We start from the raw sequence: 17,751 nt of genomic DNA on the forward strand, positions 1-17,751 counted from the left end.
AGAAAAAAGTCACGTGCCTCTCAAAGTTAAACAAGTATTTTCCAGTACTCTAGTGAAACTGGGATGCATACAGATCAAATATACAACATAAAAACCTAACCAGGCCACCATTGCAGCAAACAGCAATACAACTGGGCTGTCCTTATGTTCCCCATTTCCTTGCTAAGGACCCTGCATGGGACACACGGGACTGACCCTCTTTCCCTGCCTCCCCTGAGGGGGAGAAGCGCTGCCCCATTTAGAGAGGTGGGAACAAAAAGATCGTCAGGGGTGTTATCCACAACCTGCCCCCTCACATCCATCACAGAAAGTTAGCGTGAGTCACCGACAGCTCAAAATAGACCCAGGTACAGAGCACCAGGCCACACCGAACTTCCCAGCAAAGCTCGAAAGGCTTTTTCTGTTGCTCTGAAACAGATGGGCACCACAGCTGAGATCTGCATCTTTTTTTTAACCTTCTGAAGTCGCAACCTATGGTGATATTATCACAACCGCAGACTGAGTGTCCACACAAGCTTTCTGCCTCTCAGTCTGCTGTTCAAGACTCGCCTCACTGTGTGAAGGCAGGTGATATTTTAGTCTCTGACAAGGTATCTACATAAATACATCCAGTACCAGCATCCATTTGTAGCCTACACTGCTCTTTAGTAGCACACACACAATGAAGCTAGTGGATAGTTGAATCTTTATTTATTTTTAAATGTTACGTCATTTTCACTAGCAGCAAAATAACGCACTGTAAGCATGCAAAGAAACACAAACCTCAACCTTGTAACTGCATTTTTGCCTGCTTTAATAACCGTAGCACAGAACAGTGCTGACGGCAGTTTTCAAACCTGGAAGACGAAGAATTCCATGTGGAATAAGTGCTCAGCAGCAGGGGCTCGCGAGCAGGGGCGGCCACTCAGCTCTGTCAAAGTAAACAGCCAGCTGAAAGCAGACGGAGCATCCTTGACACAGAGATGGATCTCCTTTTTTTTCCTGTGGCCAGCAAGTAGGTGTACAAAGCCAGATGAAGACGAATTTAAACTGTATAACTCAAATGTAGGCTCCTACAGCATTAAAGGCACTCTGGGCCACATACAGGACTGGCAACAAGATTCATACGAGGGTCCAGGACTCTGCAAACAGAGCACCATTGCCCTGAGTTCACTTCCAGTGGAGAAGAGCAGATGAGACTCAAGTCTCTCGAAGACTATTACAGGAAAAAAAGTCCCTTCATATGTACTACCAAAGCACTGGAGAGGCAGGATCCTAAGCTGTCACATTGCAACACCCTCACTTCTCCACCTCCCCAACTCAGTGCAAGTTTGCTTGTTTATCTAATAAATTACTTCCTAACACAACACTTTCATGCCTGCAGAGAAGGCTTTCTACTATAAACAGGGCTACGTACCACAGCAGAAACCATAATGCAAGCCTGACAAGAAAATGTGTCATGCGAAGAGCTTCATGTTATCTTAATTTACGATCAAGAGCTGAATTCAGGGTTAAGGGTTGCATCCGAGTTATGCCACAGCACAGCTCAGAGAGGCCCACGGAGCTGGTTGCAGAAGCATTCCCAGCTGCCAGGCATGAACCAGGGCAGAAGTGACACAGGCAGGACACTCTGACGCAGCATTAATAAAAGCCTTGATGGAAGCTGAATTCAGTTTTCACGGTTGGAGGACAACGGTGATTATATAAAGGCTATATACTGAGAGAGGAGGATTTCTGACAAGTCCTACTACTTTTCTCCTCATCTGCTCTGGCTCCGCCGATATCTCTTATGCTCCACTCCCTACCCAGCAGCAAGGACGCCTGGCTACAGCAAATGGGAACTCGGCTTACGGAGAAGTTAGAATTTAGTAAGCCTTGGGAGGGAGGAAGCAACAAAATGGCCATGTTGTATTGACAATTCACAGCACTTCGTAACAACTCATAAAAGAAACACCAAATAACAGTAAGCATCTGCAGGTGGAATCAGGGTCTCTCTAGCACCTAACTAGCAACACCCCAAGCTTGTCCCAAAGCCACGTGAGCTGCTTGCTTATCCCCATCTCACACCCTGCAGCCCACACAAGAGCTGTCCATGTCATCCTGCTTATTTGCTAAGTAACACCCTCCTACAAAGCTGTTCACAAACGACTCATTTCTCCTTCCACGTTGTCTTTGTGCAGAGCCAAGGGTATGAACGGGAGCTGTGTGCCGGCTGCTGCCAAACTTCCCGCTGAAGAATGGGGCAGGCCGGGAGGTGAGCACAGGGGGTTCGTGGTATAAACAGACAGCAAGTCAGGGCTTGAAGGTGATCCTAAACCTATTCCCATCTGAGAACTTGCTTATTATCTGAACATTTCCTGTGTGAAGAATGGGGGGTGGAAGTCATGGGACAGACTTGTGACATTTGCATGTTTAAGTTTGCTGGTCCTGACTGCAACACAAGCCACGCAACCTTACATCCTGGACCATCATATCATCTTCCCATTTTGCTACTTTTCAAAGGTAGCAAGCCCCTTTCCTCGTGAACAGGAGGCAATTTACAAGTGTCTTCTAAAATAACACACACAAAACAACATATAGGGAATAAAAAAATTCTTATAGTTGAAGAAAGATTAAATGGGAGACCTAGCTAGAACATGCAGACTTGTCATAATCTCACTTGTCTCAACACGTTCCCTGTTAAAATGGAGATAGAGGCAATGAGGTGTCTCACCAGATGACGGGAGCTCTGTTCCTTGGGATAGCTCACTATGAAATGAGCTATCAAAAAGCCAATGAACAAATGCATCTGCTGAGGCTGTACACACAGATGGCTGCATTTCACCCCTGTGTCTGCAGGACTAACAATAACCGGCGTTGGAGATAGGCACTGAACATCAGCTGACTGGGTCCCCTCGCTGTAGAATCACCAGACCCTGCAAAAATTCATGGAGCACATGCAAGGAAAACAGAAGTCACCAGCTCTTCCACTTGTCTACTGGAGTCTGTCATGAGCAAAAGCACAACACAAGAGATGTTCCCATGGAGGACTACTGCTCCTACAGCAGGGGCACAGCAAATTCTGGGAGGAACCCAGAACTCAGGCACTGCAGAGAGGGAATGGTTTTGCATTCAATGTTCAACATCAAGCCAGCGACATTCACTAACCAATTGGTTAGTGCTGCCAACATGAGCGCTCTCTTTTCTCCTTGTACTTCCCCAACCACTAGTTTCTCTTAACCCTGATTTTGCAGGTGCGTGACAGACCAGCCAGGGCAAGAACTGCACACAATTCCCACCACCAGCAGGAACCTGTGACCCCCAGGTGCACTGCTCGAAGCCATGCTAAGCTTCACTGGGAGACACATAGCAAGCATTGGGAAATGAAAGCTGTATGTATGTCTCATTTGGCCCCAAAGCTCCCGATATCTCAGCAAAGTCACCCATGCAGCCTGAGCATGGGTTTCTCAGACTGGGAGAGTCCAGTCCAGCTTGCATGAGAGAAGCTGGAAAACTGGCACCTGCATTAGCCTGTCTGCAGGTTACATTAACTGGGAGGGTCTGACTGGTGGAAGGATCATTCTTCATCCAGTCTCACTACCTGCTACACTAGATCTTTTGTCGTCTTTCACCCAGGCCTATTAAAGTTTTCCTCACAGCTCCATGCCTATTTTCTTCCCATTTCTCGTATCCTCTGCAGCTGTTTCAAATCCTGTGTTTTCATCTTCCACAGTTCTTCACCCATCCTTCACAGACAGCTTCTACATGAAGTTCATTCTCTTTATACTCAGCTTCTCCCTGGTTCTTGCCTCCCCAAGGTACTAATTATAACACAGTTTATTAGCTGGGCACATAACATTTAGACTCGAAATTTGGCCTGCATTAAGTGAAGCTAGACACCACTAAAGCAGTCAGTAACAGAGAAGGAGTTGGTTTTTTTTCAAAAGCACTTTAGTGGCTTGGGAACAAGAATCCCATTTTCAAAGATACACTTAGAGTAAGTCACTTTTGTCAATGAGAGTATAGCTCAGAAAGAATCTTTGAAAAATAATACCCTCAGGCTCTTTTAAAATCCATCACTACCAAAGTGGAAGTAAAGAAGCCCCAAGTAGTCTTTTGCTGTGCAGGCTCAAAAAGCAAAGGGCTAGATGCTTCAACCCTGTGGTTTCAGGCAGGTGTGAACAGAGCAGGGACACCATTCAGCTGGCTACAAGGCTGCACCATAGCCCACCATGAAAGGAGAAGCCTCACAGATCAACCACAGGTAGGATAGCACAAAATTACCAGCCCGATAATTCATTTAATTCGACCTATTATGGTAGCTGATAGAGACCTGGTTCAGAGTCCAAGCCAGGTTGCCTCCTTCATTCCAGCTGAGTGCCCATCATCCCAGCCCACAAGATGCCCATGAAGCCAGACAACACCATAGCTAGCACATTTGCTGATGGAGAGAAAAAGCCCAAAGAAGGCCCGGGGAAGTCCATGACAAAGTCAGGAAATGAGCCCAAACATCCCTGGTCTGCATCTTCACCATAAAATACAGTTGTTCCTCGGCCAACAAGCATTATCCCATGGGCATAGCTGTCCTCTCCCAGGTCTGCCACATGTCGCATTGTCCAAAAGCGAATAAAAACAGATTTCTCTGGGCACAAATGTTAGTCTTGACTGATGAAGGGAGTCAGTTTGGACATGACAGCTCTGGACAGCCAGCTGCAAAGTAAGAGCCTAGCTTGAAAACATTACCCACGCGTGGCAGGAATGTTGCTCCACCCCTGCCAAGATGCCACCATCAACAGAATCTGCCTAGCCAGTACTGGCTCAGAGGAATCAAATTGCTGCTCCCCTATCATTTAATCTCTCACTTGCGTGAGCAGCGAGAACGAGGCAGAGGGCAGGGAAATACACAGTGACACAGACTCCTGGAAACACTCCATGAACTTAATTTTTTGTGAGCTGTCTGGATATCAAGAGTTCTGAGCGTAATCAGGATGCTGAGAATCAAATTGGAAGTGTCTGAATCCATACACTATGCACCATAGGGGGCAAATAAAGGAGAAAGAAAAGGTCATTTTAGTTTCAACTTGCATTTCCAGTGTAGCAAAGTTCTTTGCATCTCTTAAAGACCCCATATCTTGAAGCCTAACAGAAATCCATAATGTTTTGGTCAAATCTGACATCAGAATAACAAATTCAACACTGGAGTAACCAGACACACTCCAAAAGGCACCGTTAGCCAAAACGGAAGACCCCACTTTGCCACAGGTCATTTGCAGAACATTTTTGTTCATTTTAGCCAACCACTCCCCCAAACAGTAATGCCATCTCAGATCAAGTAATTTTGAAGATGGGGACACAGAAGTATTCAGCTGGGACATTATAGGGAAAAAACCAAACTTACAAACATGAGACCATCCAGCCTTATGCTGATTCCCAGACTCACTGTGGCTTCCACAAGAAAGACATTCAATTCAAGGAAGCCATATAATGACTGTTTTCTGCAGCCCCACTTGAAGAACTTTCTCCATATATAAAAGGAGCTCTCCAAGAACTTAAATTCTTCCTTTGTACTTCCAGTGCAGACTCTCCCACCTTCCCTCCCTTGACTCAAAATCCTGTCTATGCAGAGTCCTCGACTGGTTTTAAGCCCTGACCCTGAAGATATATTGTGTCCTGGATGAAAACAAGCCAGTTTCTCCTAGCAGCAACCCTCTAGTCCCATAAACACAGCGAAATAGAGAACTTTGCATCCAGATTTACCTCCAAGTTGTTACCCTGCTAGCCAATTGCTCACTGGACACTTGCCCACTGATACCAAAGATGCAGCTTATTAACGTGGGAGCATCTTGAAAAATCAGATAACAACAAGGGACCCTGGGCACTGCCCAGAGACATACTTCAAGAGTTTGCAATTTGAAAACAGCACGGAACTGATTCTAGAGGCCGCATCCAATATTTCCCAAGAGTCATTATACACAACTACAGTAATTCATTAGGGATCTATCTAAATAAGAAGGCAAAATAAAAATTCTGGCAAAAAGCCTGTCCGGCATTGAATTATGCTGAATGATTCAAAACAATAATTCCATCTCAGCTACAAGAGGCTACACCATAAGCCCCAAATGCTTCAACAAGACACAGCGAGAAGAAATTTGAAACTTCTGCCTTCTTGGTAAGAGCTAGCACTGAGATTAAGAGCAAAACAGCAGCCTCGATGTATCCTAATCCACAGAAAACACTGGACTTCTGTATAGGGCCAACATTTGAGAAAGCTTGTACGGTTGTGCCAAATGACACAGCAAACCCACAAAGCTGTGCCTCTAGCACATGGTTTGCTAGTGTGGCTTAACTTCAATAGCCATCGAATAACTCCCAAGCTGTTTTTGGAACCCATTCATTCACAGAGATTTGTCAATGCAGAAGTGGCCTCAATTGAGCAAATAAACTCTTGGAAGCGAATGGTTTATCTAGCTCCATGGAATACTTGAAATCTTCCCTTTTCAGCCTTTCCTCTCCAGTTCTTTAAAGTTGGTAGGCTTGAATCCCAAAGGCTATGGGAAATCTTTTCAGTAACCCCAAGCCAGCTCCCCTGACACAGATTTTTTTAAAAAGGTATTAAATATCACAGTTTATAGCAAGAAAAGAAACAGAAAACAAAACCCAATCCAGACTAGCATCCATCCAAGGGCTCAAGCTAGCCATGTGGGTTTTGATACCACCTTTTGATGACAGAAATACACACTTGGGGCCAAAGCACCCCGCTTTGAACTGAAGCTGGAGAACGTGAGATGCAGCAGGTTCCTGCAGGAACACAGCTGAGCTCAGTGGGTGTTTATTGCACTGAGCACCTCAAAGAATCACAGAACGTTAGGGGTTGGAAGGGACCTCGAAAGGTCATCTAGGCCCACCTCCCTGCCAAAGCAGGACCACCTAGAGTAGATCACAATGACCTCGGATGAGACTGACTACAGGATCCCCCAAACCAGCTGATATTACAAAACTAACGTCAGCACCCTTCACAAACAAGCACCCCTAGACAAGGCATCCCTTCAGCTAAAGCTCCTGTCCCTCATCCAGCAGCTGCGCTGACTTCAGACATAAGGACCTGCATTATAACTAGCCATAGGCAGCAGGAAACAAAGTGTGCATCTCATGCAGAGGCTGAAAGGCCCATTGTAATTAACCACTCTCGTCCCTGTATGTTGAACAAGACAAAAACAAAAACCACAGTTTTCTTTTGCTGGTAAGCCCTAAAAACATTGCACTGTGTCTCATAAAGGGCCTATACGTCCAACGCTTTCTCTGCCCATCACACAAACCGCAGCACTTGGCATAGGCTATAAGGAAGGTCAATTCCCACAATAATCAAATTTTACAGACAACGCCTGCAGGACAGAAAAATATATCATTATGTTTTAGTCACAGACATGTGTTTCTCCTTGGGCTGAACCCACTTGCTGCCCAGTGGCACACCACAAAAAACGGTGACTGACCACCAAGGGCAGACAGAATCCATGCACAGGGAAAACTATTCACCCAGTGCCAGCCAGCATTTCTGCAAACAGCTTGTAGGTGCTCAAACACGATTAACGGTTTACTTTAGCCCTCAGGCGAGGGCAGGTTCTCTCCCAGCAGAGCGCAGCAAGAATCCGATGGAGACATGCTCCCACTGAGCCTGGGTAGAAGGGGTGGGATGGGGGGGAAGGTGTTGCTTTAATTTTTTGCCTTTGTTTTAAACATCCAAATCTATTTTAATTGGCAATAAAAATTAATTTTACCCAGGTCAAGTCTGTTTTGCCTCTGACAGTAACTGCTAGTCTTTATGTCAACCCACGAGCTTTTTCATCTCATTTTCTGCCCCCGCCCTGTTGAGGAGTGGAGTGAGAGAGCGCCTGGGTGGGCGTGTGGCTGCAGTCCAAGGTTAACCCACCACAATACCTCATCAAGCAAGGTGGATACTCTTTAAAAGAGAAAACAAGAAAACAACTTGGCGAAGATAGCTTTATTAAACCATGACAATTACAGCTCTTCCTACGGGTCACTTGCTTGATGAGAAGCAAGTCATAGGACTGAAAAACTGGAAATCTAAACTCAAGTTTTCCCTCTTTAAAAATCAAGACCTAGTTACATATTGTTATTTTCTGTCATTTTCCAGTTACAGGGAAAGAAACGATCAACCCCTAATTTGGCATCTCAATACATCATTCAACACTCAAACCGTGTCAGGATGAGAAGTAAGCGTGTTTCCAGCAGACGAAAGTCATTAGCACGGCACAACAAGCAGCAGGACACCACTGGGGGGAATTTCTCCTTCGTATTTTTCAAAATAATTTTCTTTTAGTCAGTATTTTTAGCTTCTCTTTTGGAAGCTTCAAATGCTGCCCCCTCTTCTCCCTTGACTTTTCTCAGTATAGACATATGTACGTGTACATACAAGTCTGGTATCATTCAGAGGTGCAGAGGACTTGTCCTGCTACTGCACCAAGCAACGCACATACCAGTCCTCCTGCAGCCTTTCAGAGACTCCTTTCAGGCCAAAGCGTGAGGTGTGGCCCACACTCCATCATCATAATGCTCCCAAGTAACTCTCTGGTCTACCGCTAATGATGCGTCAAACTATGTTTGCACGAAGCTGAGGGGAGAAGTGGAAAGAGGTAGCAGCTATTTCATATCCTCCTTTTCAGAAATAGAAAAAAAAAACCCACCCCAAAACAACCTTTTTGTAGCTCTTCCTGTTGAGGTTCTACCAGAGAAAACAAAGAGCATTCATTGTTTAAAACGACGGGTTGCAATCCTATGAAGTTATGGTGTTTTCTCACTCCCTGTGATCCCTTTGGAGAATTAAAGGAATTAAACCAATCTGAAACTACAGAAAACTCAGAACTCTGTCCTGATCTGGCAAACACACCCACCACTGCTGTCCTCTGCTATCCTGCATTTGAATGTAGGGGCTCCCTGGCAGCTGAGAACATGCAAAGCTCCATCTAATACAGGTTCTAAGCAGGCTCCAGGAAAAACACTTACTTTCCACCTTACATAAACTCACAGAATAATTAATCTGTTTCAGGAATGTAGAGGGCACCACTACCTGGCATCATGACTATAAAGCAATTCCACATAATTTCATTTGATTCTTCAGGCATTAGAATGTTAAGTATCATCTTAAAACACACATATACAACACACACTTCAAGACTGTTTCTCATATATTGACCCAAAGACAATGCTGATTTAAATTCAGACAAAAATCTAACTTTTTTTTTTTTTTGGGGGGGGGAGGGGGGGAGAGAGAGAAATATACCACTATATGTTTTTAAAAAAGAAAAGTGAAACATTTCTGAAAGGTTTCTGAATTCTTCCACACCCACACACCACAACTCTTCCCAAACAGCCAAGCTTTCTTTCAGTTTCTTTGTGGTAGAGTTTGTAGTTGCCTTTTCATTAGGAAAAAAAAAAAAAAAAAAATAACACAACTTAGAGAAAAGGTTGGATTCAGATGCAAACATCAAAGCACCAAAAAAAACTTGAAAGCAAATCTGCTTTACTTCCTTCAGAAACCATAATGCTGTGTGAGTCACGAAGACCTCAATACAACTAAATTATCCAGGTTCCTTCAAAAACTTCACTGTCATTTTATGGATCACCATAAAATTGAATTTTAAGTCTTTTTCCACTCTCAGTAAACTAAGGCATTATGAATTATACAGGTGAACAGCACGGTTAAGTGTTTTAAAAGGACATTTAAATATTAAAAATAAGGCAATTCCAGCAATCCTTGCCCAGAAAACAGATTATTATGCAGCATGGAAAAGCAACTTCTGTGCTCCTACACTGCCCTCCCAGCCACTTAACTAAAAGTCACTGGGCCTGCAAACACGCAGAAATCATCCATGTGATAGCTGCTGACACCAAAAAGATAAAGATGTTAAAAAAAATATAGGGAAATCTGCTGGCTGCTTGGCGAGGAGAAAGGACAGTATGAAGGGAAGGCAACAGAGAGGAAAAACAAAAAAAAAACCACGGCAAATTGCATTTCTTCTTCTTGAGCCATATAAAATAAATAACAATGATGATAAATATTCAAGCAAACCTGAAATAAAGATTTTGCTTTCATGCTGCAAGCAGTCATCTGAAATTATTGAGGGTGTTCAGGCACTGCTGCAATACGAGCCCCAGTTCACCTTCAATACAACGGGCACTGTGCAACAGCAGGAGGGGGCCTGCCTCCCTCACTTCAGTAAGGAATATTTCGGTATCAAAATGCAGAAGCACATCACATTCAGAATAAGGCTGGAAAAGAGAACGCTGGTAACTGGATAGCTGAAGAAATCTGATTTTAGTTCTAAGGTCTTTCCTAGTGAGGAGGGTCAGATCCAGTCACATCTGTCCTGCAGGTCTTCATCTCTACATGACTACAACTGCATCCTCACTTAAAATCTGGGAACAGTTCCTTTTCTCCATGATTTGATCCATCCACTCAAACAGAAACATCTTGGATGCGGGGACCATCTCCCTAAACATTACAGAATGCTTCCTGTAACAGGGCAGAGCCCTCCCAGCACCGATGGGAAGAAGTGCCAGACACTCCAGGAACTCCCTAAACAGTTTGCTATCGCTATTGATTGTATTGATAGTGTTTGAAGCGTGGCAGTGCAAAATCTCTACTTAGTGGAGCAGGCAATGCTATTTGCATTGCAGTATGTATCTACAAAGAGACAGAGAGTCTAGTGGTTGCTCCAAGGTGACCTGGAGACGGGACTCTTGGGGTTCTAGTCCTGGTTTTGCTGCAGAGTTATAATGAAACCGTGTAAATCAAAATCAGTGGCCCATTTCTCTATGCAATAGGAAAAATTAATTCTTCTAGACTTCACTGGAGCACTTAAAGGAATTACTACACAACGTATTATCATGTGTTTATTTAAACTTCCTTGGATGATACTTAAAATATATCACCTTGCAGATTCATCTGGTGTTGATCAGAAGACAAAACTACACTGATTCATCCAAGCTGCAACCTCACCCACTAAATAGTATGCCATTGTTTAATGTTGCTACTGTGAAGGAGTAACTAGAGACCAAGGAGCATATATGTAGGGAAACATTTATATTATTATACACAGAGGACAAATTCTTCTTGATGAATTGCAGAATAACTCTTTTGAAGCAATAAATTCACACTGCTGTAGCAGAACAGAAGCTGGCTTTTGGTCGTTTACAATATCCTGAAAGTAAGAGAAAAGAATGCCCATGCAACCTGTGACATACTCCTTTCTAGGAAACAGGGAATATCTGCTCTCCCTAGCAGAGAAGGAGAGGGATCACAGTTCAACGGAGCCCTCTCTGGGGCAGGGGCTACACTAGGATTTAAATAGCCACTTTGCATAAAGTTACTAAGCAAGAACAACACATACCTTCAGACCAATGTATCCTCTGATCTAATTCAAGATCCCCTAAACATCAGCTGCATTAATACTGCAGGCCATTAAACCCAGAGGGCTAGTTGTCACACAGGCACACAGCAAATGCTAAAGGGATTTTGGAAGCAAGGCCTGGCCAAAAGAAATGAGGCATTGGTTCTATGATGGACCATAACAATTTTAACAGGCTGCTCTTTCTTTCAGGGCTTACAAATAATCACTTGGCCCTGCCAGAGAAAAGGAAGAACTGCCAAACTTTCTGCTAAAAATAATTAAAAAATTAAACACTAAAATAATTGAGTCCACACTTACATTTCAAGTGCATTTTGCCTTTAAATGCATTTAACCAAGAAGGCATCAGATTCCAAGTTTGGATTTACTCTGCAAACGGCACACAGTATATAATGTAAGGGATAAATATGTTGTCATCTCTGCACCATTTCATCTATTAGTGATAGATAAAAGAAAACTTTAAACCAAAGTATGAATGCCAGTTACTCACAAGCCTTCCTGGTGCTCAAAAATCCGACCTACACCTGGAATGGAATTTGTTTCTACTAATTTATAAAGTTTTCATGTTAATGAGTCAATACCACACTCCTGACCCAAGCCCCAAAGGAGTCTGAAGGCATCAGAAACCAGCGCTGGATCTGGTTTCTCCTCCACCCTCTATCCAGAGACCCGAAAAACATCAAAAGGCTTCTTGGAGAAGAAATATGAATGTAGTCAAAAGAGCTAGTTTAGAATAACTTTCTGCGCAACTCAGCTGCAAACAGACAATATTCTCTAATGGGAAAGGCATACTAGAAACAACTTTCCAGAAATAACATTGCCAGCAAAGATATATTAAGGGAAAATGAACTGTAAGCAATAACCAGCCAATGCTTGGCAATCTTCATCCCCACTAAAACATTTATTTTTACTCCCTTTTTTTTTTTTTTCCCCTTAAATACCCCAGTGACAAATAAATTATGAGCATTACAGCTAATTTATTACTCAGCACCGCTGAGGATGGAAAGAAAAATATAACCATAGCAGTATTTTAAAGCTGATTCTTATTCTAGGAAAATAAATACTTTAATAAAAACAATAATAAATCCAATGGGAAAAACCGCTCCTGTAGTTAAGTCATTGGACTGAAGCACCTGAAATTGGAATTTCTTGCTCTGTCAGACTTTTCCCTGCCCATGCCTAAGCCATTCAGGCTCTGCTGCTGTTAACAAAGCAAAAGCTTTATCAATACCTTCAGCAACAGAATAGAGCTCTTAATCTCTGCCTCAGTTTCCCCACCTGCAACATTTCTCCCACCCAATCTACTCATACTGCAAATACCCAGAAGCAAATTCTACTGTACAGCACCAAGCACAACAGAAAGCTTTGAAGCATCACAGTGCTCCTGTATTAAAATTGTCTTTAATGACCTCCTCCATGCAGACCTCTCCTCTGACTTCAAGGAGGGTTTGACCAGGTCTCTCCACCAAAGACAACCGTAACAGGAAAGCAGTATTGTATTTGTCACGTTTAACACACGAGGGGAAGGGGTTGTGCACTAAAGCAGCTTAAAAACCCAAGAGCCAAATTCTGCTCTTAATCCCTCGGTTTCCTGGAGTCCATCTCACAGGATCCCCATTTCTTTGTTCCAGCAGGAACGGTTCGATGGTTAACTTCTGCATTTACCTTTGATACTTATTTCTTTCCTGAATACGGATTTTTAAATGTTCATTAATATCCCAAACCACAGTAGCAATAAAACAGAACAGAAGGAGCCTGTCTCAGAGACCACATACGCAGACACAATCTCACCTGGACTCACACAGTACTACTTGTACTGCAGATACATTAAGAGAGTTTTTGCAAGCTGCAGTCAAACACTGCTGCACAGGCAAAGCTCTAGCCGGGAAGTTAAGTGTGGCTCAAAACTTTTCATTCAACAAAACAAGAAACAATTTGGCATTCATTCCCACACAAACACCAATGCACCCTCCTTGGGAGGGACCAATTATTTTCCTTTCCATCTCATGCTCAGGCCAGTCATCCTCTATCACTTGATATAACAAATGAATAGCTGCATTCAAAGCTGCAGTAAACAGAGACATCTCAGTAAAGCTCTGTAAAAACAGCTATCCGGAGCACACCAAATAACTGTGTCTCAACGCGCTTCCCATATGCATGCCCTTTATCTAAAGAAGCCCGTGACTTTGGCAGATGTTGGGTGCTTGCAACTAGGTCAGTTTGAACCGAAGCGAGCCGAGGCTCAAGGCTAGAGAGAGAAAATTAAATTGCGCTCCTGCTCCACAAACTGTGGCTGTCAAACCGAGCGCTCTTCGCCTTCTGCTAAAGCAATGATTTCACCACTGGCTGGGCAAAAGATTTGACTGGCAGGGTAATGAAATGCCTCAGCGATAAACCGTCAGGAGCACTTGGAACCAGTTAAAATATTCCAAAATATAATGCACATAGGAATTCAGGGGTGGGGGGGACAGGGAGGGAAGTGTTCCAAGGTATGTGAATCAGCCTTATTGAAATCCTCATCGCTGCACGGCCAGCATGACTGATCACACTGCTGCATTCGCCTGAAAGGCACAAGGCTCCGGCTGGAAAACAGAGGTTCCAGCCTTTCCCTCCTGGTGCCATCTGCACCAGTAATGCTCAGCTCTTTAATCCACGGACCTACGCTGCGGGAGAGCAACCGGGGGTGGAAATCATCTGGGCTTTCAAAAGTTGCTGCGAAAACCCTGAGTAACTTCTGCAGCAGGAATGCCTGCAGACTACAAGCAGCATTTTCCCCGCTGCCACTGCAGTTGCTGAGAAATTCAAGTTTCCAAAAGCATGCAGGAGTAATTAGATGAAGCCAAATAAATGCATACACAAAACCTTACAAGAATATGCAAATAATAGGGTGTATTCAGCAGCCCCAGAAATTAAGGCAGCAGCACAGGCTTGCATTTGCATAAACTATGCAGGATACGGCACCAAGTCATTTTGGAACACGTGCATTTTGCAAATAGCAAGCACAATAATTGACAAATATTTTGGAATGTGACATTGATCAAATACTCCCTAAAACTACACATGAAGAACCTCTGAGACACCGTACTAATTAACCATAGACTTCCACTGTTGGCATCCTGAGGTATTTTCACTGCTGAGTTCTGTGGGAAAAGAATTGGACTTTATAGATTTTTATCAGCGTTTATTATTTATAAAGCCCTGTTGGCAAGCACAATGTTTTATGAACAAATAAAAGTGAATGATCTTTGCTTCAAAACCACACAATGAACGAATGTATACTTTGTACATATATTCAAGTGGGCGCTGCTAATTTATTGTGCAGCGAACATGGAAAAAGGAAGTCTTTACGCCTCTAAAAAGAAATAACAATATCCACTTCTAAATGTACTGACATGAAAGCCAAGCCCAATCAAAACTGAGCTCTTCAATCACTCCTAAGAAGCCAAGCCCCTGCTTTCTTAACAAGCTGAGTTTTTGCCCTCATGGTCTCCCTGTGCAAGAGCAAGGCAGACAAAAACCGAGAAAACCAACTTGTCGCCGTATAAGGCAAAAAAAGGTTTCTCTTCCTGAGTTACAAGTAACTAGGGAAAGTCACACATGTGGCCAAGGAAAGCAGAAGCATGAATACAGTACTCACTCATTGCTGACAGGCTAAAATTAGTAGTTTATTCAACTGCCCAGAACTACACACAGCATCTGTCCTCCACAGCATCTCCCTATTTGTCTGTCTTTCTGTTTGCTCTCCGCTTTGTCTCGCCTGCTAATTTGTCCCTTGGGGAGCAGCCCGGCACACCAAGCCCAACAGCCCCCCTGCTCATCCCGGGAGCCCGAGTAAATGAATATCCACTTGCAGTTACACCTGGGCAACTCTGCAGTGCCTCCACTGATTTCACCCCAAGACAGCACCAGAGAACAGCACTCGGCCCCACGGGACGCTCAGTCTGCAAAAGCGATTAGGTCCTCCACACTTTCCACCGAGCATCTTTCCTGCTCCTGCTCTCACGGCCCCACGACACCTGTAAGCACTGCGCTCATCCAGATTCGCTTTAATCACAAATTTACCCTTCAAAGATAATTCCACATTTGCATCTGTTCATTGTATGAAGAGCTGCGTGGTATCTGAAATGCCGGCAGATAAATTATACAGGGAACAGTGCAACACTTGCCCAGTGCAGCTGGGCCATTGCTTATGCATGCTGGGGATTGTTGTGAGTTTAGTTTTCTTTTTTCTTCCTCCCCACTGACCAGTTGCCTGTTACGCTTTGTGAATCGGGCTGGCTGTGGGGCCATGATGTCAAGCTGGGCAGGACAGAGTCCTGGAGAATGGCAGAGGGTAGCGACTGCAGCACCTCCTTCGAGTGAACCCATCGGAGGAGCGAGGTAGGGCTCCGGGAATCGCGATGGCAGCGGCGTTTTCCAGCCGGTGGGGCTGGGGTGCGTGGAACGCTCCAAAGGAGGAGAAGGACTGAGCACGCTACTCCGGCACAAAGCACACCACAAGAGTTGGGGAAAATGGGAAAAGAAATGCTAAACTGGCAAGAGGAGAGCAATGCAAAGGAGTTCGAGGAAAATGCCACACTAGGGACTATCACTGCTGCTCCTACACTCAGACACGGTAGCAAAGCGTGCCAATGTACAGTCCTCTAGCAGATCTACACATTTCCAGCATACTGGTGCCTGTCGGGTGATATCACCTCAGTGGGCTCTTCCTTGGCCACTACTTGATGAAGGATTATCCCACACTCATTCATGCTGACAGCTGATTTTGTAAGTAGCTCATCGGAAACAATATATTTACTTACTAAGGTGTTACTCACATAAAAGAGGCATGTCCCTGTCTGGCTCCTACAAATTAAGTGACAGACACTATACTCACATAAAGCATAGAATTGCTGAATTTATCTCAACAGATGTGAGGTAGATTGTAATTCCTCTGGAATCACAAATATGTTCCAAATTAAACTTACACATTTTATTATATGGAGATGTCTGCTAATTTCCATCTCATATTAACAGGGAATATTAACCATGGTTAGTTTAGCCACACACCTTGAAAAATTATAGATCACGTTCAGTACAAATTTGCATAAGTAGTTTGAGCATGTGAGAGCAGCAGTGCCAAATACTGAATACAAGTATTCCAAATGCAGAGATCTTACACTTACTGTATAATATATTACGTGTATGGCCTCAAAAAGCCTCAGAGATTATGAATACATTTCTTTTCCATGGAAACTATAATTTTCAAATCCAGAAAGCTATTTTGAGAAATTTAAATCAACTATACACTTACATCTGCTGGAAGAAGAACACTTCATTTTCACAGGCTGCCTCTCTCGGCGTACACTCAAAGGCACAAGCGCAGCCGTATGGACATCTTTCCAACTCTTCTACTACAGTTCTGCCTCTGACACCAGATCTCACTATGCAGATTCAGCGCAAAGTCCTATTCTGACTGTTCTCTACCCAACACCGAGACTTACGGGGCTGCTGTGCTGAACGCCGCTGCACCACTTGAAGAGGACGAGCAAAATTAGTAACGCGGGAGGCACGAAGTAAACGCCCCGCTAGATTTTCTTGGTATTTGCTCAGTACAAACTGGAAAGGCTGGCATTTGACCCGAGTTACCGGCCAGCTCGGAAACTAGCAGCCGTGCCAAGCCAGCCCGCATGCACCGCCGTGCACCGGCGGTTCGGGGCACCGGCTGCAGAAGTTACCGCCGCACACGCGGGAGGGACGGCAGAAGGGTAACCCCCTCCGCACTGCTGAGTCATTTACGCCCTGAAACGCCGGGCTGCTGTTGTAAATCCCACCCGGGAGGGGGGTGGTCTGCCCGCCGAGCTGCCCCGGCGGCGGGGGAACTTCCCCTCCACTTCGGCCGCCGACCCCCCCCCTCCCCGCCCCCGGCACCCCCCGCTGCCGCCTCAGCCCCGCCGCGCCGGCTCGGCAGGTAGCGCGGGCCGGCTCCCACTCACCAGGTAGGCTCCCACCGTGCCCTGGGCCAGCATCAGGGCGCACTCGGACACCAGGAAGAGCTGGATGCTGGAGAAGCAGGAGACCTTCCTCCGCCGCCTCCGCTGCCGCGGCGCGCCGGCCCCCGGGAGCTCACCACCACCGCCGCCGCCGCCACCGCCGCCCGCCGAGCCCCGCTTCCCCGGCATCCTCCCGGGCACCGCCGCCGCGGGATGGCGGGCCCCGCGGCCGCTCCGCGCCTTCCTCCTCCTCGGGGTGCCAATCACAGCGGCAGCCCGCGGCGGCTGCCTCTCCGCCCGCGGGCTGCTGCTGCCATGGCCAGCTCGCCGCCGCCGCCGCCTCCTCCTCCTCTCTTCTCTCCTCCCCTCGCCCTGCCGCGCTCCCTCTCTCCGCC

At 45.2% G+C, this 17,751-nt stretch overlaps 1 protein-coding gene across 1 annotated transcript in view; it reads right to left on the bottom strand.

The window, feature by feature from the left end:
• Positions 1–17,545, bottom strand: part of SLCO3A1 (solute carrier organic anion transporter family member 3A1) — a 140,487-nt gene extending 122,942 nt beyond the window's left edge. Inside the window, exon 1 of the mRNA XM_086471681.1 lies at positions 17,360–17,545. Coding sequence (XP_086327807.1) covers positions 17,360–17,545 — 186 coding nt within the window. The remainder of the gene's footprint in view (positions 1–17,359) is intronic.
• Positions 17,546–17,751: the final 206 nt, after the last annotated feature.

Source organism: Leptosomus discolor, chromosome 11, assembly GCF_034619465.1.
Source record: "Leptosomus discolor isolate bLepDis1 chromosome 11, bLepDis1.hap2, whole genome shotgun sequence".
Classification (NCBI taxonomy): Eukaryota; Metazoa; Chordata; class Aves; order Leptosomiformes; family Leptosomidae; genus Leptosomus; species Leptosomus discolor.